The sequence below is a fragment of the Typopeltis vanoorti genome, chromosome 12, assembly GCF_054136105.1.
Source record: "Typopeltis vanoorti isolate ZY-2024b chromosome 12, IOZ_Tvanoo_1.0, whole genome shotgun sequence".
Lineage (NCBI taxonomy): Eukaryota > Metazoa > Arthropoda > Arachnida > Uropygi > Thelyphonidae > Typopeltis > Typopeltis vanoorti.
The window spans coordinates 138,799,189-138,823,558 of NC_143560.1; the positions used below are offsets into that span (position 1 = coordinate 138,799,189).

A 24,370-nucleotide genomic window follows, 5' to 3' on the forward strand; every position below is an offset into this window, starting at 1 on the left:
ATGTATAAAAATGAATTTAAATGACTCTACAGAGAAAGAAACGTTTAATGTTAAGATACGACTAGTTTCGTTGAAATTCAACTTCTTCAGGTATCATAGGCAAAGAATTAAATAAAAAATAACAGAGACATGATAAAATACATTAACAGATCTAGTATAAAACACACGAATAAATTTATAAACAGGATTGCGTGCTTGAGTTCCAACTGAAGTTGACTACGTGCGTGAGCTGACACGATTGCGCAGTATTGGACAGTGGCAATATGTGCATCAGAAATATTGTAGCTAAGGCTGTTAATTAATATGAGATGAATCAAGCGATATTTTTCGAGATTCAATTAATCTTCTTTCAAGTTCATCATAGCACACATGGATATTAAAAGTTTGTGGCCAGTCTACGAGGTGTTGGCGGCCTTCATCCGAGTTGATAGAGAAGAGAACGTGGCTAGAGAGAACGCTGGCTCTGCTTCTGTTGTAGGAAATGTCTCTTACGATACCATACTTTAGGTTTAAGAGTCGAGGAATTAATAGCTTTTTCTTCAAAATCCTTAAGAAATATGTCAGCAAGAATCGGAGAGAGCGGACTGCCCATAGTTGCCCATATCCAAGAATTTTTTTTTATTACTTTCTCACTGCGTGAACTCAGGATACTTCAAATACGACAACAAAATTTATAAACAAAACTCAGGTTTAGCTATGGGCACTCCGCTCTCTCCGATTCTTTCTGACATATTTCTTAAGGATTTTGAAGAAAAAGTTATTAATTCCTCGACTCTTAAAACTAAAGTATGGTATCGTTATAATGACGATGTATTTCTCATCTGGGAACACGGTATTAACAACCTGAACTTTTTTCTGGACCACCTCAACAAGTTTCATCAGAATATCAATTTTACCTGTGAACTGGAATCCGACGACTGTCTTCCCTTTCTGGACTTAACACTTACGAGATGCGCTGAAAATATCAAAATCTCCATTTTTAGAAAACCCACTCACACAGACAGATACCTTCATGCTTCTTCCCATCACTATCCTCCACAAAAGCTTTGTACTATTTCTACCCTGGCACATCGAGTCAGATCTTTATTAACAGATGAAACAGAAATTGAATATGAACTTAATTTTCTTAAAAGGTCTTTTGTTAACAATGGATTCTCTCGTAAAAAGATTAATAAATTTCTCTCTGTCCACCGCTCAACTGCTTCTGAAAATTCTTCTCCACCAAGAGCTTTTATTTCGTTACCACACATCAGCTCTCTCCCCAAAACTAGCCAAAATGCTTCAGAAATTCAGCATTAGAACTTGCTTCACTACATTTCCCAAACTTCGCTCCATACTGAGTAGATCTAAAATGAAACATCTTCCTGCTCAGTATCCAGGAGGCTACAAGATTTTGTGTGATTGTGGCAAACCATACTACGGCCAGACAGCTAAATCCATCCTTTTTCGCATGAAGAACACCAAAGAGACATTTCCTACAACAGAACCAGGGCCAGCGCTCTCTCTAGAAACGTTCTCTTCATTATCAGCTCGGATGAAGGCCGCAAACATCATACATCTCCTCCTAGGAGGTGTGATTTGCATTAAGGGTAAATATTAAGATTAGTGATCAGAGCTTATTCTACATTTACCATGAGTTGCCTTGCTCTTGCAATATGTGCAGGATCAGCTAGACTTGCAATACTTGCAGGCACAAACTTGACTTGTTTGTCTGTTTGCTTACTTGGGAAATGGAGTAAAACCATATTTAAAATAGCTTGGTATCTTTAACATATTCGTATATATAATATTTATCAAAGCTTGATTTGATTCCTCAGTCTTAAGAACACGCTGGTTATATTCCACTAATTCGGGCCCTACCCAAGGGCCTATGAGGTATGGAAATATTTTCTGAAAATGAAAGCTGTGCCGAACAAAGCGGCCTTTTGCAGCTGCACAATTTTTAATCCATCTAACCCGAGTGCTTCTAGATGTTTTTTCAATGTTTTAGGGATGGCGCCTAAAGCACCTATTATTATGGGAACAACTTTCGTTTTCTTTTGCCAGATTCGTTCAACTTCGATTTGCAAATCGCGATATTTTGTAATTTTTTCATTTTCTTTGTTGACAATCCGATTATCTCCTGGTACTGATATTTCGATAAACGTAACACCCTTGTTTTCACTTTTTTCAAACACTGTGATATTGGGTGTGTTATATTCCAAGCTTTTGTCAGTCTGGATTTTGAAATCCCAGAGTATTTTAGCTTATTCATTCTCAACCACTTTCTGGTGAACTTTATACTCCCTCTTTAGATACTTCAGACCCATGCTTTTTACATAAATGCCAGTGAATTATCTAAGCTACGTTATCATGCCTTTAACGGTACTCAATTTGTGCGATTTTGCTGCATCCACTTATAATGTGGTCTACCGTTTCTTCCTTTTCTTTGAAAAATCTACATTTACTGTCTTCTTGAATTTTTGTATTTTTGCCTTCGTAACGTTAGTTTTAATGGCCTGTTCTTGTGCTGCAAAAATTACCGATTCTGTTTCTTTCTTTAATGCTCCATTTCTCAACCTTCGCCAGGTCAATTTGCTGTCTGCGTTGTCCTCTATGCTGTGAAGGTATTTTCCATGTAATGCCTTATTTTTCCATCTTTCGGTTCTCACTTTTACTTGGTTGGTTTTGTATTCCAATTTTGTCTCCATGGGTTTAAATAAACCCTCTTTCCTTACCTCAATTAGAAAAAAATTTTCCGTTGTTTGCTGCAGATAATCATTTAAATTTCGTTTTTCTTCTTCGATAACTTGCTTCACTTGTAATAATCCTCTATCTCCTTTTTTGCTTGATAGATAGAGCCTATCAATGTCACTGCGAGGATTGAGGGCATGGTGCATTGTTATTAATTTTCAAGTTTTTCGATCTAAATCTTCCATCTATAGTTGGGTCCATTCAACAATGCCTGCTGAATATCTCAGAACAGGCATGGCCCAGGTATTAATTGCTTTTATCAAATTTCCAGCATTAAGCATTGATTTAAGGAGTTTTCTTAATCGTCTTATATATTCTGCTCTAGTTCTATCTTTGATCTTATTGTGCAGAATTTGTGATGCTTCTAAAATTCCCAAATATTTGTAGCTGTCTTCGAATTTTATTGCTTTGATTATTTCACCATTGAGCAGCTCGATTTCGTTCATATCTTCAAACTTTTCTCTTGTTATTCCAGTAATTGCACATTTGTCTAAGCCAAAATCCATTGATATATCTTCTGAATATGTGCACAGTGTTTAGCAACGATCCGAGTTCATTCTCTGATTTTGCATACAACTTCAGATCGTCCATGTATAAAAGGTGAGATATCTTTGCACTCTTTTGCGCAGTTTGATAATCATGAGCAATTTTATTTAAAATTCTAGTTAAAGGGATCAATGACAATATAAACAATAGAGGAGATAATGAGTCTCCTTGAAAGATGCCCCTTTTTATGTTTACCTCTCCAATTTCTTCTCTATTTATAACCAACGTTGTTTTGCAGTTTTTCATGCTGGATTGCAAAAATATTTGCACGTTTTCGCTAATACAAAATAGTTCTGTGCATTTTAAAATCCAATTATGAGGCACCGAATCAAACGCTTTTTTATAATCTATCCAAACCATATGAAGGTTGGTTTTTCTACGTTTGCAATTTTTAAGAATCATTTTATCAATCAGCAATTGGTCTTTTGTGCCTCTTGAATTTTTGCTGTTACCTTTTTGTTCAATTGGAAAAAGAGAATTTGCTTTAAGATAGCTGTATATTTTATCAGCTAATATGCCTGGGAGTAGCTTAAAAGTTGTTGGCAGGCAGGTTATTGGTCGGAAGTTTTCTGGGTTTGGACCTTTTTCTTTATCCTTTATGATCAAAAACGTTTTCCCTGCTGTGAGCCACTCTTCTTTGCATTTTTCTTCTAAAAATCATAAAATTGGTTAGCAAGTCTTTCATGTAAGCCTGTTAGATATTTCAATAGCCATGTAATTCATCCTTCCAGGGTGTTGACCAATTTTTTATTATTTTTTTTGCTTGCTTTTGAACCATTTCAGTTGTTATTTTCAGTTGGTCCATTTTTCGTTCTTGAGATTTGTTCGTAATTTGTTCAATCCATTTTGCCTTGTTATTGTGCCTCTTAGGGTCGTCCCATAGGTTTTTTTCCAAAACTTTAGTGTATTTTCTTTGTCTCCGGTATTTATATTTATATTTTCTTTAAAGTTATCATTCCTGCAGCAATCAATTTTCTTGTAAAACTGGTGCTGATTTGCGCGAAACATCGAATTTTGCTTGTACTGTTCAATGCGTGCACATCTTATTTTAACTGCAACTGCAACTATTTTTTGCTTCACTTCCTCTAATACTTTATCAATAGGTCGTGTTCCAGTATCATATCTCTTTATGAGGTTATTTCAGATTTTTGTGTTTTTCAGCTTCTTTTCCTTAAGGTTTTTCAAAATGCTCACGTCTGCTCTGAGTTTAAGAATTTTATTCTCCAGTTGATGCTTCAATTTTGATTCGTGAGCCTTACTGCTTTTGCGTTCACTAATCTTATATCCTAATTCAGATGTTATGACGTAGGCTGTTGAGTACATAAGTTGATTCGTTTGCCCAATAGTTCCAGTAGGAATATCCCTTGCAGCTTTATTGGCCTCTTGTAAGAGTTCCTTGAGGTTTTGTTGAGGTGGTTGTCTCAATACTGGAAGCCTAACTCGATCCTGGTTGCTGTTCATTTGCTCGATAATTTTTAGTGTGAGTTCTTGTTCCTTATCTGATAGCGTCCTTTCAACTATTTGTATATTTTCAAAATTTTCAGCATTCTGCACTTTGGAATCTGGTTCTGCTTCATGCATATTTTTGGTCACTTCAGGGTCAGTACGGTCTCCTTTTACAGCTTGAGGTTTCAGTGCTTCCAGCTCAAGTTCACTAAATACCTTGCGTTTGATAATGAAGCTGCGTTGCTGCATCAGCCTTTTGAATGAAATTTCAGAATTTAGGTGCCGTTCAAGCCAAAGTTGGAACATTCGTTTCTGAAATCCCCTAACTGATGGGTTTGAACTGTGGAAGCACTGCATGACTTGTCTATTTTCAGCCATGCTCCACTTTCTCCTAGTAAATACTTTAGAGTTCTGTGAATCTTGCTCCTGTAGCCCATTTGTCACTGGCTGTCCAGGAAGCCTAACATCCAGTGCGGTCCTCGATAACCCGCGCGACGACCCATGCGGTATAGTCTTCTGATTTGTCTTCACTATTTTTAACTGGGGGTGGGCAGGTGCATGAGATACAAAACTAGGTAAATAGGACAGAATCACCCCTAGCCCTCGACTACTCTAATAGCTTTGGGGGGAAGGAGCAAGGTGAAAAGAAATACAGAGGGAAAAAAGAGTAGGGACATAGTCTGCAGATAATATAGCAGAAGGTGTGGTCCAGCTTCAGGTGCCTTGGGTTCGCCATGCCCGTACTCACTAGAGTGAGCCCTTGAGGTATATATATATATATAGAGAGAGAGAGAGAGAGAGAGAGAGGCTGGCAAACAAGTACTGCCATCTCTTGGTACCTATCCTTAACAAGATATGTTACTGTCTGAAATAATGTGGGTACTACGATCGATTTTCTTGAGTTTATGTGATGAAAAACCCCGAGTTTTTGGGAGGAAAATCTTGCCCGTGACAGAGATCGACTAACTCGGGAAATGGTACAAGGAAGGCTTAGAAAAAGTTTCTCCTGTCAGCGACTGCACTTGAACTTAAGTCTACCTTCTAGCGACCAAGCGCAAAGGAGGCAAGTGCCACTTCCACTGAGCTACTAGGTCAGATATGATATGCACAAAGAGAGTGAAGTATATGTAACGCGGAATTAAATAGACTGCCGTAAGAGTGAATAATATCATTAATGGTTAATATAGATTAAGATATTGTGACCTGGAAGTAAATTGTAGTGATTAGATAATGAGGATTAGTTAATGACTTCTTGCTGATCCCGCCTACTTCGAAGCTATGGTTAGCTTTTATGAACAGAGTGGAATTTGCATATACTAATAGTTGTGTTGTTTGGTACTTTTTATGAATGGAATGCAGGCGTTGGATGTTGATGATTATTAACTGTGTTGATATAATGCTGCAATGATGTAGAGTTTAGTATGTAAGTATTCTATATGTTTGATCCATTTACGGTGGCAATCTATAAAGGTCAACTTATTCTGCATGTATTAAGGGTGTGATTTCGGGATATTGGCAGCTATTTTTGTTGCATCCCTTGAGTGCACTATCTGGTGTTCTCTTCTTTCACTTACTTTGAGATAGGCTGACATTTCTTATATTTTTCCTACCTGGTCTGTCTTGACCAATTCCTATCTTTTTCTGACTTCCATGCTATTAAAGTAGACAAGGGATAAGGAATTTCGTTTGCTTACCTTAATCTCTTTTTTCCTATTGGTAGAAAGAGCTCATAGTTATAGTGATGACTCTCTCTAATAGTAGAAGTCCCTGCTGCTTACTTTCCTCTATGGCCTGGTACAGGAAATATGGGATTGGGTTCCCACATGCTAGGAGAAGGTACACTCTGAGAGTAAAACTCTGGTCTTCCAGGTTTTGGGTTCGGTAAGGAGCCAGCTCCCATTTCATCTAAAAAAATTGGTTTCCTACTTGCATGCAAAAGAGATGGCATTCCTAAACTTTAGTTTTGGAATGCCATCTCTTTTTTTAGGAATGGAAATTGGCTACAAACACATAGTTTGCGATATGGAACATGGAAAATACCGAGTTTAACACTTGAATATTAGATAAAAAAATAAAGAAATAAAACTCATTAACACGTTATATTTCCTATGGGGAATAGGAGAGGCCGTATATCCCTAACTAATTTTTGGAGACCGAAAGGTGAGTTCATACTCCGCTAAGAGATAGCTGGTCTTAGACTAATTCTAATTATAAACAGCATCCAGTGAAGAGTGAAGAGAGGCAGAGAAGTACCTCCATTCTGTGTTCCCTAACCCGAACGGAGTGTATTATTGTCTGAAATAGTATAAATTCTATGGTTACCTTTCTTGAGTTAACGGTCCTAGATTCCGAGTTTTGGGGAGAAAAAAATCTGCACGACTGTGCCAGAGATCAATTAGCTCTGGAAGAAAGGGTTAGAAAACGTTTCTGCATTCAGGACTACATTTGAACTCAGAACGATTTCCTTTGAGCAGCCAAGCGCTTTGGATGCAAACCACTTTCACTGGACTACACTGGCCTTGGAAAATTAGATGTATTAAAACGGATTACTAGCAAACATTAGTTTTAACAGATTTGACAGAAACAAATAAAATACTCGTAATATCGGATATGAGGTTCAGGGTAGTTACATAAAGATCTGGAATAGCATCGATAAGACAAATAAAGAGAGATATGGGGTCTCATCATGGATTTAAAAAATGGAAGATGTCTATTCAAAGCTGGGAGGAAGCTGAGTTGGTTGTGAAAAGTACACACACACACTAGCTACTGAATTAGAAACATGTAGTTTAGGAAAATATAAGGAAAATTTTGGAACAGATATTGTTCTGAAATTAATCCATCATTAGGATATAATACAGTGGCTTAGGTGTGGAGGGCCATCAGGAAAATGAGAACACCAAACCGTACATCACATCCAGTGAGGTTAATGACTATGACAGCCTGGATGAAACATTTTAAGTATCTTCTGACAGAGGATAGGGAGGAATATATTGAAGAAGTGGTAGATGGTGACATGTGGGTACAGGAGTTATTGGATCCGTTTCTGGAAGACGAGGTGAGAGACGGACTGGAAGGTCATGTGATATGAAGGTTGACAGCCTATAAGGAGTATCCTACTGCAGTTATAGAAGTATAGCAACTGCCACACTTTCATGATTCCATAGGTACTTCCATTTTAAATATATTAAGAATAATCACAAGAACATTCAATCAAGTTCAAGAAGATCTGATTCCTCATGAGCGGTAATCATCATATATAACTCCCATATTTGAAAAGGATACAAATACACTTCAACTTACAGAGGCATCAGTGAGTTGTTAATTAAAATTATAACTAGAAGGTTCCAAAAGCTTACTGCTTTTTGTGCCACAGTTGACGAGACTGATATTACAGCTGGAAAATCTTGCATTGATATTTTTATAATAAGACAGATCATAGGAAAAGGAATCGTCAAAGTGCGGGAAACACATTTGATGTTGCAGATTTTGTAGAGGCCTATGATTCTGTTCTCATGATCGAAATATGGAAATCGATGAGAAAGATGAATGCGAGTGTTGATAATCAATTTGATTAAGAGAATATATAGATGGTGCAGAACAGTTTTTAAGAGTAGAGGGAAAGTATCAGCTTATATCTAAAGATCCAAGACAAGTATATGGGATGTGACAAAAACTATTTATGATTGACCTTGATGCAGTGTAGGCATGTTGTAATGCTTCTTGTAGAGGTATGGAAACTGAATTTGCAACAGTGTCATTCCTTCACTATTTCTGTGATGAAATATGCCAATATATCATCACAGACATATTTCATTGACATCAATATGTCAAAGAAATAATGCAAAATATCAATGCAAGTGATAATTGCTGAAGATGTGGATAACAGTGATATTATGATGAGGAAATTGGTTTTGATTTTTACAGCATGGGAGATCTAAAAGTAAATTTTACCAAGACAAAATATTCTTATGATAGTGGAGAAGGCAGAGAATTTAATCTCCTAGACTGTAAAATCTGGCCAGTAGATCATTTTTCAGATATAATAAATAAATAAATAAATAAATCAGCTAACGCCTTTTATTCCCTTATAGGGAGTAGGCGAGCCTTTTAATCCTATCTAGCTTTTAAAGACTGAGCGGGCAGTTCAATCTCCACCGGTAGCCAATCAGAGATAGTTGGCCCATGTCTATCACTAATTATAGCAGCCACCGATGAAGAGGCTGGCAAAAAAGTGCTGCCATCTCTTGGTACTTAATCCTAACAAGATATGTTACTGTCTGACATAATGTGGGTACTAGGGTCGATTTTCTTGAGTTTACGGGATGAAAAACCCGAGTTTCCGGGAGGAAAAACCCGCTTGCCCGTACCAGAGATCGACTAACTCGGGAATCTGTCGAAGAAAGGCTTAGAAAAAAATTCCTCCAGTCGGAGACTAGACTTGAACTTAAGTCTGTCTTCAAGCAACCAAGCACACAGGACACAGGACACAAGCACCACTTCCACTAAGCTACACACGCCTTGCATTTATTTTTATATTTAGAATAATATTATTCATAAGTTTGGAGCATATCAGAAAGTTGAAGAATAGTGTGTCAACCAATTCCATAATGGTGGTAAGCAATTAAACGGTGTACTACAAAGTCGAGACATTTGACAACAAACCAAGATAATTCCTTAAATGATAGTAGAGAGTGTCCTGATGTTTGGTAATGAGGTTATGAACTATTGTGGGGAAGACGCCTCTTGACCTAACTCGATGCTCTAGTTGATCCCACAGATGTTCTGCATGGTTGAAATTAGATCTCTTCAGTGGCCAGTTAAATGTGATTATGCTCATGTCCAAAAATCATGATGTTACGGTAATAGCCTGATGACACAATGCATTGTCTTGCTGAGAGAGAGACAATGGTCAGTTCCGTAGAAACGCCAGAAAGTAGGAAGTATTGCATTGTCCAGATTGTTTAGATACCTCAAGGAGTTAAATTTTTGCAACACCACAAACAAAGGTCTGAAACCAAACCAGAAAAAACAGGATCGCCTCCGAATTTTATATTCAGTAATGTACTTTGTTGAGAGATTTTAACCAGGCATCCACCACACTCACATACCAACTGCTTAGTATAGGGTGTTGATTGATTCATCGCTCCATAACTCAACTTTCCAAGTATCCATTCCCATACACGCTCTTTGCACCATTGCATGTTTGGTTGGGGTAATGTGGGGCTTACATATTTTTGCAGTCCTACCATGGAAACCTAGGCTATGGGCCTCAGGTTCTGAAAGTTTTTGTGCAGATTCGTGTTCCAGTCGATTCCTAGGACTTTGAATTCAACTCATTCAAAGGATTGTGGGTTTTACATGTTATCCTTCACAGTTACGTTTGGTGAGTGTAGTGGGTCATCCAATGCAGGGTAGCTATGGCTGTACTTACACTTTTCCCAAGGCGGGCAGGACCAAGGCACTAGAATGTTTTGGGACCCCTGTTATTGTTTGGGCCCTTAAAATTTACCTGACTTTTGGGACTCCAGATACAGCCCTCGTGCGCCTTTGCATAAGTATGGCCCTGCTGGTAGCACTTACAGTTGTCCATCTGTTTCCATCTCAGTATGTATCACTGATTGTTGACCTGGAATGGCTCAATTTTTCAACAATTTGCCAAAAGGATGAGCTTGCAACTTGAAATCCTATTTGAAGACTTCTTTGGAACTCCGTTAGTTCTCTTCTCACTGGCAGTTGACCCAGACACAGTTGCACTGACCTGGGAGCATCATATGTCTCTAATTCATATCTGCTACAATCAGGGGACTCGTTATACGGTACGATGCACCTTTTCGATGATTGTGTCTGCTGACTTGTTTCCAACCAGTGTATGTGAACATCTTGTCTCCAAAGAGGTCAAAAGAGTCCGCTATGGAGAAACTGATATTGCAAGAAAATATGAAAATATGATGACCCACTTGAAATGTTGATCTTTACAGTGTTATGATCATGTTCAATGGATGCCACAAGAGAGATGGCCTAAGACAGTGATGAATTGGTCACCACCAGGATGACAGCAGAGCAGACAGTCGCAGCTTACATGGAGAGGAGAAATAGGCGGAATTGTGGAGTTAATGCGAGACAGAGGGTTGCAAGAAGGCTTCTGGAACGACCATTCGCAGTGGAGAGTTACAAGACAACTGATGAACAGTGGAAACGCATCTCTCTTAGAAATTCATAAATCCTTACTTCGATAGTTCTAATATCGGCACCAGAAATAAGCCTACACGAGATATCTGATGTGCCATTATGGATGCCACATTACAATATTCTGCTCGGAGAATCCGCCCTCATCTAATTGTCAAGTATAAATCATTCTGCCTAATTTATAGGGGGGGGAATTCACATTTGACGTGCTTAGACGATGTATAGTTTCTCCCGTGCCTGCCTGAGTTTTGGGAATGAAACCTTCTACAGGGTCTCCCAAAATTCACGCAAGAAGTAATTTTGATAGAAAACACAGGTTTTTAATTAAAAATTGTAATTTCTTATTGATTCATAAAGTATACCGTATAGGGTTATGCATGGGATAGCATATCGGGTAAATGGCCTCCACGGCTTTGCTGGCACATATGCACTCTTTTGTCGAAATTTTCCATGACCGTTTTGCATAAATGTGGCTGAATTCGTTGATACAGCGCCCAATTTCCTCCTTCAAGGCGTGGGTGGTCGTGCGTTTGTTGGCATAAACCTTAGACTTCAAAAAACCCCAAAGAAAAAAGTCCACCGGCGTTAAGTCACATGATCTGGGCGACCAATTCTGATCACCAAAACGGGAAATTACACGACCAGGAAATGACTCATGCAGTAATTGAATTGTTTCTCGGGCTATATAGCACGTGGCACCGTCTTGTTGAAACCACATGTCGTCCACGTTCATATCTTGCAATTTAGGCACAAAAAACGGGATTATCATGCTGCGATAGCGAGCACCATTAACTGTTATTGCCTTTCCAGCCGCATTTTCGAAGAAGAATGGACCGATGATGCCTCCAGCCCAAAATCCGCACCAAACAGTGACACGTTGTGGATGCATTTGTTTCTCAACAATCACTCGGGGATTTTCTGAACCCCAAATGCGACAATTTTGTCGATTAACGAAGCCATCAAGATGAAAATGAGCCTCCTCGCTGAAGATGATTTTGTTGGAAAAATAAGCATCCACGTTGTTGTTCCATAATCCATTCAACGAACTCTCTTCGCTGTGTGTAGTCAGTAGGCTTCAGTTCTTCTGAAGTCAATTGAATTGTTCTTCTTTTGAGTCAATTGAACTTTATAAGCATTGAAAATCTTTCGTGAGAATACGCTGTAGTGAGCTTCTCGAAATGCCCAATTCAAGACCACGGTGCCGAATTGATGTTCCTGGACTCTCAGCAACACTCTCACGAACTGCTTCGATATTTTCTGTTGAACGGCTTGTTGAAGGACGGCCAGAGTGTATAAGATCACTAATTGATCCAGTTTCCTTGAATTTTTAAATTAATCTTTTCACAGTTAATGAAGTTAAATCACTATTCCGACCATATTTTGTACGAAAATTGCGAACTGTAGCTGCCAAACCTTCATTATTTTTAAAATATTGCTCAACAATGAAAATGCGTTGTTCTTTCGTGTAGCGCTCCATTTTTAATAACCCTGAACTGTCAGCTGTCACGCTGTCTTTTTTTTTTCTCGTTGTCAACACTTTACCGAACAGATGGCGCTAAATTTAAATTTTGCGTGAATTTTGGGACACCCTGTACTAGAAGAAGTGGATTGAAGATGCCCTTTCCACATAGAGTAAGTAAAACAATCACAAATCTCTATATCCATGGTGGGATTCGAACCTGCAGTCTCTTTGCCGAAGAGCGGATACGCTGACCATTCGGCCGACCAGGCCTGTTTCAAAGGGAAAGCGCGAAAACATTCCCCGACTGACAAAACATAAACGTTCAATCTATCCCAGTTTGGAAAAGTGGCAGAGGTCAACCGAACCGAGTGTGCAATGAAACATCCTCTCTCTCTCTCTGTCATTGACGCACCCAGGGAGAGGGACAAGGGCCCTTGCCCTCTCCAAAAGAAAAAGATAAAAACACTAGAAAATTTTCTAAAAATCTTTCCCTAATTAGAATTCATTTTTTTTTAAATTTATGTTGTGTCGTGTCTTCTATTTCTATGCTACTTATGAATTAGCCGTCAAATAAGGTCGGAATTCTGGCCGCTGTGAACGCAAGGTGAACGAAGTAGTGCTCGGGTGCTACTTCGTTTGCCCGAGCCGGGCCAGAGGAGATCACGGGTATCATGTATTGGAGATCACTGCAAATGCTCAGTCTGATTTCCCCCCCCCTTTCCCAAAAAAAAAAAAAAAGAGATTAAATCTTGAGTGCTTGGCCCCTTCCAAGATTAAATCCTGAGTGCGCCAATGCTCTCTGGAATTACGCCCTTAATGATCAGCCACAATTCAACGCCAGATAATATTTATTGAAATTTAGAAATCATATTAAATTAGCAGTGTTTGATCCAGAGGGAGCGATTGTCCTTCACTCAAAGAAGAATCAGAATTAAATGTCATGACTTTTCATTTAAAATAACCTTGAAATCTGTCTGAATCCTTTTTTTTTTAATTTTTTATAATAAAAAATTAAAATTTTGAAATAAATGAAATTAGTGAAAAATTCAAGTAAATTATTTTAATAAAAATCTTTAATAAACAAACAAATATTGTCAATCGTTCAACCGCAATATTCCAATTGTCCACGTAATGTGTGGATTAACCTTGCTTACTTTAGAGGAAATTTTTAAAATGTATATATGTATTTAATTATTCATTATTGGTTTGTAATTTGGTGGAATGTAGTCTTCTCGACTTAATGAATTGTGAATTTCATGAAACATGTGTTGATGTTTTATTTTTATTTTGTTTTAAATTGCAGCGTTGCTGTCACAGGCTTACAGCATGTTACTGGTTCATCCTGTGATTTAAGTAGGTGATTATAATGACTGATAGAACTACATTTAAAGAAATTGCCCACGTTTTTAGTCTTTGTGTTATTTGGTACGCTGTGAGTTCTGGAAATAATGTCATTGGCAAAACAGTCCTTAGTGATTTTCCCTATCCTATGACGATAACCATGGTACAACTTCTTACTGCTACCATATGTTCTGGACCATTATTTGCTTTGTGGGGTGTTCGTTGTCGTGTAGATATTTCATGGAGGTATTATTGGAAATTTATCGTGCCTTTAGCTTTCGGAAAGTTTTTTGCATCAGTTTCATCGCACGTCAGCATATGGAAAGTACCAGTTTCATATGCACATACAGGTAAATATTCAGATAAGATCAATTATTATTATTAACATCCAACCTCAATGGAGTCAGACATGTAAGAAATTATGTATTTCATTACCTTTTTTTAATAGATTTATTATATGGTATGATAATTGTTTCTAGTAGTTTTTTCCTTAACTTGATTGCAATCAGTACTTCATTCTTAAATGTAAAATTGGCTGGTATACTGTAAAATTAGGGCAGGAAGATGGTTTCTTTCACAGATGATTGACTCTTCACCATATTTAATGGAAATGATTTCCATAATTTATTGTTATTATTAACATCAAGTAGTAGACCAGTTTAATTAAGTTTAGTTAGTGTAACAAACTAAAGCATTAAAAAAAAAAGTTCTCTAATAGCATCTTGCATAGTTGTGATTGCTGTCTGGTGAAATTATCAAAAATCATTATGTATCTCTCTCTCTCTCCCCACCACTTTCAATAAGCCAAAAGACACATTCATTGAAATGTCAGGTCATTCAATGGGTCATTCAATTGGCAGAGTGGGCAAAAGAGAATGGGTGTCTCTTTAATGTCGCAAAGTATAAGGTTATGCATTTTGGGGTGAAAAGGTTACCAGCTGTATTCCAGGAAACTCACAAAGCTAGAGACTTGGGAGTGTTAGTGGATAGGCATTTAAAATGTAGGGGATGCATAGCAAAAGTGGCTAAAGTAGCTCATCAGATTATTTGGTTACTGAAGAATACTTTGACGAGCAAAGACAAGCAGGTTATTATTCCTCTTTATCGAGCCTTGATAAGACCCCATCTTGATTACGGCATGCAGATCTGGGTGTCAGGATTTCTTGGCAATGAGTAGGAGCTGGAGAGTATCCAGAGGCGAGTAACCGAGATGATAAGAGGTCTATGGAATGAACCTTACAAGAACAGGTTGAAGATTTGTGGGTTACAGAAACTGGTTGATAGACAGAAAAGGGATGATGTGATTGAGACATACAAGTTACTGAGAGGTTTTTACAAGATTAATTCAGAGAAAATTTTCAGAATAGGTGTGTTGGTGGGAGAACTAGAGACCATCTATGAAAACTTAGCAAGTGTGTTAGAATAGGATTTTTGCTTGGAGAGTAGTGAATGAGTGGAATAGGTTGCCAGAGTCTGTTGTGGGTGCTATGACTGTGAATGAGTTTAAAGCGAAGTATGATAGATACTGTGCAAATGTTGGATAAGTCTTGACATGGTGTTTAGGTCCTCCCTAGATGAATCTAAGTGCTCCTTGTATTACTTAGAATAATAATAATAATGTGGTAATAGTTTAATCCAATTCAAGGAAGCAAAAAATATTCAGCATCATAACAGAACACAAATATTGTTATTAAATGATATTTGTGTCATCAACTAACTACTTCACTGGCTTGGTTGGCTGATGGATGGTATCATTGATCTCCAATAAGCAAGCTTTGAGTTCAAATTCTGCTGTGTCATTGATGTTTGTCATCCAGCTTACTGGAGGCCAGAAATTGCTTTAATTAGTGCCATGTTTGGGTCTCAAGAGTAGAGCTTCCAGACATTGCAAACCTGAATCCCCTCACATTATTTATGTACTATTAGTTCATAACATTTCATGAATGAGAAACACGCGCGCGTGTGCACACACACACACACACACACACACACACACACACACAAAAAAACATCTATATGGATCACATTATGAAAGAAAGTGGCATTAGGCTTGCTATTAGAATTAGAGATGTCAAACATATTTCTCTGCTTTATGAAAGGTTTTCATTGGTTTAGATGTTGTACTTCTAAACCAATCTGGTGCAAGTCTCTAGGATTCCCTAACTGAATAACAGCTGTAACAAACTTGGCTGCAAACTTTACATCAAACAGGTGTTTGATGTAAAGATTGCAGGGAAAGAGATCAGGAGGAAGACCAATGTCTAGACAGATTTGATAGTCAAGAGTGTCTTAAAAGCACAAAATGTTAGATATGACAATATTGGAATGCCAAGAAAAATTGTTGATAGGAGATCAATAATAATGCATACTTAATCATGTAATTCTGTTCTAGTAACCTGACCGCCATTTGAGAGTACATATCAGGAAATTGATGAGGATAATGATCTCAATGGAGACTGGAGACTCATCATTGGAGACCTACACTAATTTATACACACAGAACCTTTCATACCTTTCCTCTGTTCTCAAACTGACTCTTCTATCCTTTCCTGGTATAATCAGATTATATCACTAGCATCCTTGACTTCCAAAAATCTTGGTATCTTTTTTGCTCAAGACATTACTTTTTATTATATCCAGCTACTTACTCCTACAAATCCCAAATCAGCCCAATCTTGGAATATTGCCTCATATTGGAAACGGTGCACTTCTTGACAAATTCTTGATGCTTTCATCATCATCAATTTCCAGATATGTACCCTCAAGGGGTGTTCAGGCTGCTATAACTACACTACACAATTACATTTACATTATTATTAATCTCCTATCAGCAGTTTTCCTCCAAATCAGTCTATTACATGTGAGCACTCCAATCAGTCCACCTCGACCTTGGTCTTCCTCTGGATCTCTTTCCTGCCCTCTTGGCATTGCACCCATATTTTGCTCACCTTAACTTTTCCACACAGGGGTGCTTAAGGGTCAAAGCTGTATAACTGAGAGGAGACCTCCACATAGCCTTTAAAGGAATGCAGAGAACCGACCAGGGCTTCTGACCTAATGTCCAATCCTCACCTTCTCGTGGTGCACCCTGTTGGGTATCTACTTGGATACTGAATGAACGAGAATGGGGTGGCAATTTGGGATTTAGCCGACAAAATTGTATTCTTATTGTTAAACTAAAATAAAAAATGATGGTACAACATGACAAAATTTCATGCCGGCTGGGGCATCGCCCGGTTAAACAAGGCTCCCGTTGTTTTCGCCAGGGAACCAGGGCGAACAGCGAAAAGTCAGCTACTGGAACAAATCTGAAAATAAACCGCAACTCAACATCACTAGAGTTAAAGATCGGCACTATCAACGTAAGAAGCCTGAATGGCAAAGAAATGGAGCTAGCTGAGGAATTAGATAAGTACCAGATTGACATAATAGGGGTGACTGAAACAAAAAAGACTAAAACTGGTGAGATCTTTCTGAGCAATAAATACAAAATGTTATATTCAGCCAATGAGAGTCAAGCAAAAGAAGAAGTAGCCATAGTATTCAACACTAAATACGAGTCTAATCTTCTTGAATCTTCAAGCAGTCTCAAGTAGAGTGATGTGGGCAAATATGAGAATTGGGAACTGGACAATGAGACTTATTTGTGCATATGGTCCCACAGAAGGTTCTACTAAGGTAGAAGTGGAGGAATTTTTTGAGGCTTTAGAAAAAGCAACTGACACAATGAAAAAGGAAAAGTTGGTCCTTGATGGGGATCTAAATAGCAGAGTAGGAAATGATTGTGAGACATACAAAAATATTTTGGGAAAATTTGGAGAAAAGAGCAAAGCTAATAATAATGGCAAATATCTGTTGGATTTCTGCTCAGGACATGGACTGGTTATTACTAACCCCATGTTCCAATATAAAAATGTGCACAAATTCACATGGAGAGAAGAGGCTAGGAATAAGAAAAGTCTCATTGACTATGTTATTGTTGATAGTGATGTTTTCTCCCTGGTGCAGGACACCAGAGTGTACAGAGGATTTGAAATTGGAAATTATCACTATTTAGTCTTGAGCAGAATAAAATTGAATTTCATATTCAAAAGAATAACATGTAAGAAAGTTTTAAAGTGAATAAAAGTTGAGCAGCTCTCAGATGTAAACTGTAGACTAAAATACACAAAGATTATTGAAGAAAAAATGAAAGAGTTTGAGAACAGGAATCAAATCTTGGAGATTCAGTGGCAAACTCTGAAGAAAACATTGATTGAGTCTGCCAGAGAGGCATGTGGTGAGGTTGTCTGCAAGGATAAAAAAATCAGAACTTCCTGGTGGACACAGGAAGTTAGAGGCAGTGAAGGAAAAGAAGAAAGCATATCAAAAGTTCCTGTCAAATAAGTCAACATTAAGGCAAGGGCCACTACCCATACCGGTTTCGACCTCAATAAAGGTCGAAACCGGTATGGGTAGTGGCCCTTGCCTTAATGCATAGCATTACAGATATCCGCAAGGAGATGTGCTTTGCATTATGGGAGATACTGAGATAGGAGTGATGAGAGCTTTCTCCACCTTTGCAACGAGTTGCCTGGTGTTGCACTACCTTACCCCAGTCTTGAAGATACTTTCAGGCACAAACTTTGTTTGCTCACACTTGGATAAAGGATTAAACTAAACTTATTATGGTGATATGATTGAGACTTACAACTTTCTGAAAGGGTTACACAGAATTTCAGTAGATGGAATTTTTCATTTTATGGAAGGTGGGAAAAGATTCAAGTGCATCAATGGAAGTTGAGGATGAATGCTGTCAAGAAAGGGATTAGGGCTAGATTTTTTTCCTCATAGAGTAGTACGTGATTGGAATGGATTGCCTTTTGGTGTTTCGTAAGTAGCGTAAATGAATTCAAGAACAGGTGTGAATAGTATGGCCTCCCTCGATGAGTTCTGACTCTCTGAAGGTCTCTCTTAATAATAATTTTGTACTCCATATTTAAATATTTTTGGTCAAGTATTATCTGTCTTTTGCACATTTTTTGCTTCTGATTTCTTTTTCCCTTTTAAATGTCTATGCACTGCATATTGCATGTTCCTTTTGAATGTTCCTACTGCTCCATCACTGCTTCTGTCAGTCATTTTAACAGCCTTTTAGACTGTTTACTTCAGACATCAAGTATATCTTTATTTTCAGTTTTGATATCATCTGTATCATTTCTAATTCCTTTTATAGTATTCTTTCCACCACTGCCAAACATTTTCAGTAATTTGTAGAATATCTGCCACCTACATGATATTTAATTTCCATTTCCATTATCCAAATTATGGAAATAACTACCATCTTAGAGTAAAACTTTAGTTTAATATAAACCAAAATAGGTACTCGATGTTTCAACCTTCACACTAAGGTCATCATCTGGAGTATACACATATATATACAAAGAAACAAGCTACACTACAATCTACATGGCATGCTAAAGTTTCTGACCAACCCTTACAATTGGCCTGACCTGTGATGAAAAAAAAACTTACTACATCAAAGTTGGAGCCTTTAGGTTGCAAAATTAATTAAGCTGGAGAGCAACATGTTTACATAAAGGAAAAAATAATAAATAATAAATAAATAATTATTACTTATATAAGTATGCATATAAATTACAGCCAACTGGTATGAATAGTGGCCAATAAAAGCTGAAGATTGCTTCAAGTCTGAAGTCAGGGTATGCTGGAAACTAAGTAGGCTGAATGTGTGCCATCCAAATTCTTGAGATTTTTATGCCACCATTATGGTTAAGATTGGAGTGGTTAATCAAAATTTCACAAGTACTTAGAGCAAGTACTTTTCCAATCAATTGTGTAGGGTGTTAAGAGCGTGATCTGTGAAAAGCCTGCTTCACCAAAATTGTTAAATTTAATGTGTCGTTTGTGCTCTTTTTTACAGATAGAGATTGTACGTCCCATTTCCCCAATATAAGGTAATAGATGCAATACAAGTGCAATAAACTCCATGATGTGCCAATGGGAGGGAGAGGATCCTTAGAGGTGTTGAATATGTTTTTTAATTTTAAAGGTGGTTTAAAAGTGGCATTAAGATTGTAATGGTGTAGGATTGTATTAATTTTCTTTGATAACCTTTTAATGTATGGGATAACAATGGTTTTACTGCAATCTATATTATTTTTTGATGAAATTTTATGAAGAATTTTATTAATAGTATTTCTGCTATAACCATTATTTATAAATGCATTGCTAATAATTTTTAATTCTTGTTTAAGAGCTTCTTTATTAGAGCAAATTGTTATAGTTCTGTTTTGGCGATTGCCTAACCCACATTCGAAGGTCCATATTCAGACAGCTCACGGCAGTAGACGCAAGTCTTCCTCCTAACTCCAAATTTTTGCGAAGGGTGGTGATATGAGTTAGCATCTATATATTCGCCAGTATGTGTAGGCGTTCGGTAAACAGCAAAGGATAGACAGCCTGAGGGAAGACGTGTGATTAGTGTATATCCAGGAAAGGAAGCAAGTTCTGATTTTCAATTTCAATAGTAAATTGTATGCACTCATGTTGTTTGTTCAGGTGGCTAAGGAATGTGTTTAAAGTTTGACGACCATGTGGCCAGATAATGAAAGCATCTTCAACGTATCTAAGCGAAACTGTAGGTTTTAGCGTAAAGAAAGGAATCAAGAGCACGTTGCTCAAAAGCTTCCATATAAAAGTTAGCATTGGGGGGGGGGATAGAGGTGAGCCCATACCTGTACCTTCTTTTTGTAGTTAAAATTTATTTTACCACACGAAGTAACCTGGAACATAGCATGTGGATAAATAGAGCCATAATGTCAGGCAGAAATTTGTTCTGTAGGAGAGAAATTGTGTCATTGATTGGGACATTTGCGAAAAGGGCAGAAACGTCAAAACTGACTAATAAATCATCTTTGCCAAGTGTTATGATTTAAATTTTGTTTATAAAGTGTTGTGTGTTCTTTATATAGGAAGGGTAAATGGCCTACCAACTCCTTGAGTGTTGACACTAATTTCTTGGCTAGGTGATAATTAGGGCTGTCTATTCCCTCAACTATCGGCCGAAGCGGAGCATTATGTTTGTGTGCCTTGGGAACACCATATATTCTTGGAGAACAGTGTCTGACAGCCAAGAACTGACAGACTTAAGTAATTTTACAGTTTTTTTCCTTTACCCTGTTCGTCAGAAAGGATTCTATTATCTTCCTTTGACTTTTGTTTACTTTTACATTTTTTATATGATCCCACCCATTAACCTTTCTAGTTGGGAGTAAGGTATTCATATATAGTATGTTAGGAGTACAAATGCTTTAAGGATATTTTTTTTCTGTATTTATTTATTTTTTACATAATCCTGATCAGGAGACTAAACATGGAACTTTTTCATACCACCTCAGGCCTCCAGTAAGCAGGTTGGTGGTCAATGCTGGGAATTTAAATTTATATCCCACTTACGGACAATTTCACCACGTTTTCCTCTCCTATCCTGCCAGAAAATGCTGTACCCTGCTACTTCTATTCCTGTTACTATATCATCTTTCATCAACTACGTCTCAGTGATCCCAATAATCTTTGGCCAGGCTGACCTATCAGCGCCATCAATTTATCTCCTTTATTCCAAATACTCCTGGCATTAGTATAAAGCATAAAAATGTCACTTCTTTTATACCTATCATTATCCCCTCCAGATTCCACTAGATTTATTATTACATGATGTCCTCCTGCTTCCTCCAAGCGCTCCATTCCCACAAAAGGCCACCCCTGCTACCATCCACCCTGGGAACTCTAGTTTTCCTTCATTGACACACCGACTCTTTCAGAAAACAGCAATCTCTTCAGGTGTCTGTGTCCTTCCTCCTTCAAATGCAAGCGGTCTCTCGCACATGGTTCCTTTCTGTCCTCAACTGCCTTCCAAGCATCCACATATTCCAGTCCCTCTCTGACACATTCTGGCTATTATGCTATTCATTATTACTGCTCTTCTGCGAAGCTCCTCATTATCATACCTGGGTAACACACACACACACACACTCACTCTTTACTGTCTGTGTTTTCTTTTGTACAACTTAGCATGAATCTCAGATCTCTCACCACTCGATTTACACTGCCACTCAAGTCATTCGTGCCCACCATCACAATCATTTCATCCCCCCTTTCACCCCACTTAACTGCTGGCAAACATTCCTCTGGCATCCTATCTTGCACACCACTGATCATCGAGTCTCCATACATCACATCTCTTACTGCTCTGTTCCTTGATTGCTCATCTGCATCCGTCACTCCTCCCCCCCCCCTCTAACTCTTTCTCTCAGTGTTTCCCTACTTACCTGCTATCCTGGCACCACTCTATCCCTGGTTCCAGCACTCCTTTGCATTCTTCTCATTTCCTCTATCTGACAGTTTCCATTCTTTTCTCTTCTTTTCCATAACTCTCTCTCTTTTACTGCTTCTATTCTCTATTCTTCTATCATTCCAATACCTCTCTCTCATCTATTGTTTCTATTCTCTCCTCTTCTATCATTCCCATAACCCTCCCTCACTCCTCCTCTGATTTGCCTTGCATTCATCTCTTCCATTCGCCTACTCTTATCGTTCATACTTCTCATCTCATTTCCCAGACATTCCACCTCTTCTTTCAACTCATCTATCTCTCTAATGCTGTGCATTATGGGAAGGGTCACTACCCAGACCAGTTTAGACCTTTATTGAATGTTCAAGTACAGGTCAAACTCCAAAAGCTCAGGGTTGTCCCCCTGAGTAACAGTTCTTCTGAGTGGCTCACGCTGCCACTCAGAAGAACTTTCAGAACCGGTTGGCCCTACACTGTGGCAGGCTCACCCCACCACCGAGCAGAGCTGCTCATATCTCATCTGAAGGATAACAGCAACAGCTGTGCCTCAGTTAACTTCAATGGCTACAGCATTGCCATTTATTACCCCCTCCCACACCCAGAACCTGGGTGACAGCAACAGCCAAGCCTCAGTTAAAACTTCATGGGCTACAGCATTGCCATTCATCACCCAAACTTCCAACTGGTTTCGACCTTTATTGAGGTCTCTTCAGTGGGATCCAGACCCAGAGGTGATACCAAGGTTGAAGTAATGAAGAAGTAATATTTTCCTGTACCAGTTGCCAAAAGGTGTCACACATTATTATTAAATTACTCTGGATTAGAGAAAGGTTGTTGGAAGTTTTTTCACTTGGTTATACTATAAATTAAAGATACCAAGAAATTATATACTTGATTTAATCCTTTATCCAATTGTAGACAAAGTTTGTGCCTGAGTTTGCATCTGAGTAGTGACCCTTCCCATAATGCATAGCATGGGCAAATGCTGGTCTTGAAATTCACGCTTGCTGTTGTTATCATTCAGGGAATGAGAGGTGTGATTGAAGTCTGATTAGCAGAATAATGAATTACTGACCATTTAAAACTATGCACAGGTAATAACGTGGATGTTAGGTTCCACAGAAATGCCACGTTATATAAATCGCTTTATGCGAGTCTCATATCACATAGAAAAAGTAGGGTTATGTTCCGAAATTGTTTTTTTTTTTTTTTTAATTATATAAAGAACAATGACATATCCAACAAAAAATATATTTTTATTTAATTCAGGTAATTCATGTAAGTTACGAAAACATATAATCTATTATTATAATTACAGCTATTATAACCTGTTTTTGTTGAGGAGTGTCCCTTATTTTAAATACATTGGCTATTATTACTCATAAAAGGGGTATATATATTTTAGGGCATTATGGGTGAGTATAGAAGGCAATATAGCAGAATAAAAGAGGTGGAAAAATTTTGTACATACCTCGTTTGAATACGATGTCTTCCAATTTCATGATCCTGCTGAAGGTTGTTTATAACCAGAGGGGAAGGGAGCATGGGGGGGGATGTTTTGACACGGGAAAAATAAATTTGGAAACCCGGGTTTTGTGTTAATAATATAAATATATATATATACTATTGTGTTTAGGGGCGCATATTGGGGATGGGGGGAGGAGAGAAGGGGAAGGGTTTACTTATGGGGAAACTGGGGCAGGAGAGAGCGTTAACGGGGGTGTGGACCGTTTCGGTCAACTGACCATCATCGGAACATTTTCGGTCAAAATTATGCCTAATATAATCTATGAAACAAATACATAGTATAAAAGTATAAAAATTACAAATTGTACTGAAACTTCATTGCACATAATGCATAAATGTTTTAGGCAAAATAAAAAGTTCATATTTTAATCTTTCATAGCACGAGGATTTGAGGATTTAAACACTAGTTTTGTCATGTAATCATCCGATGCATTACTACAAAACAGTAAAGTAATTCTATCTTTGGAAACTTGAATCCAGGAGCTGATCTTTCATTTTTCGAAATATAGGTGCATTTTTGCACTTTTTTCCAATATAACCCGGATTCATCTGCATTGAACACCTGGTCTGCACTATAAATGTTTATAAACTTTGAGAGTTTTTTGTTTAATAAGATTTCCATCCATAGGAATTTTCTTTTGAGGTTCAATCTTCTATCGAAATCATTAGAGATTTCTCGATTTTTTCATTAGAATATCGCGAACACAAGCAATGCGCTTTGCACTTATCGTTGACCCAGCAATAAATACTTTATCAGATTTTATGTTCATTTT

General features: G+C 37.8%; 1 protein-coding gene across 2 annotated transcripts in view; it reads left to right on the forward strand.

Moving 5' to 3' along the window:
- The first annotated feature begins 13,415 nt into the window (after positions 1-13,415).
- LOC150101255 (solute carrier family 35 member E1 homolog) overlaps positions 13,416-24,370 on the forward strand; it is a 119,867-nt gene continuing 108,912 nt past the window's right edge. Inside the window, exons 1-2 of one of the 2 annotated variants that reach the window (XM_090402267.1) lie at positions 13,416-13,551; positions 13,680-14,067. In XM_090402267.1, the coding sequence (XP_090258393.1) occupies positions 13,743-14,067 (325 nt within the window). In that variant the 5' untranslated portion in view covers positions 13,416-13,551; positions 13,680-13,742. Of the gene's footprint in view, positions 14,068-24,370 lie in introns of both variants that reach the window. The other variant, XM_090402266.1, reaches the window with a different exon arrangement.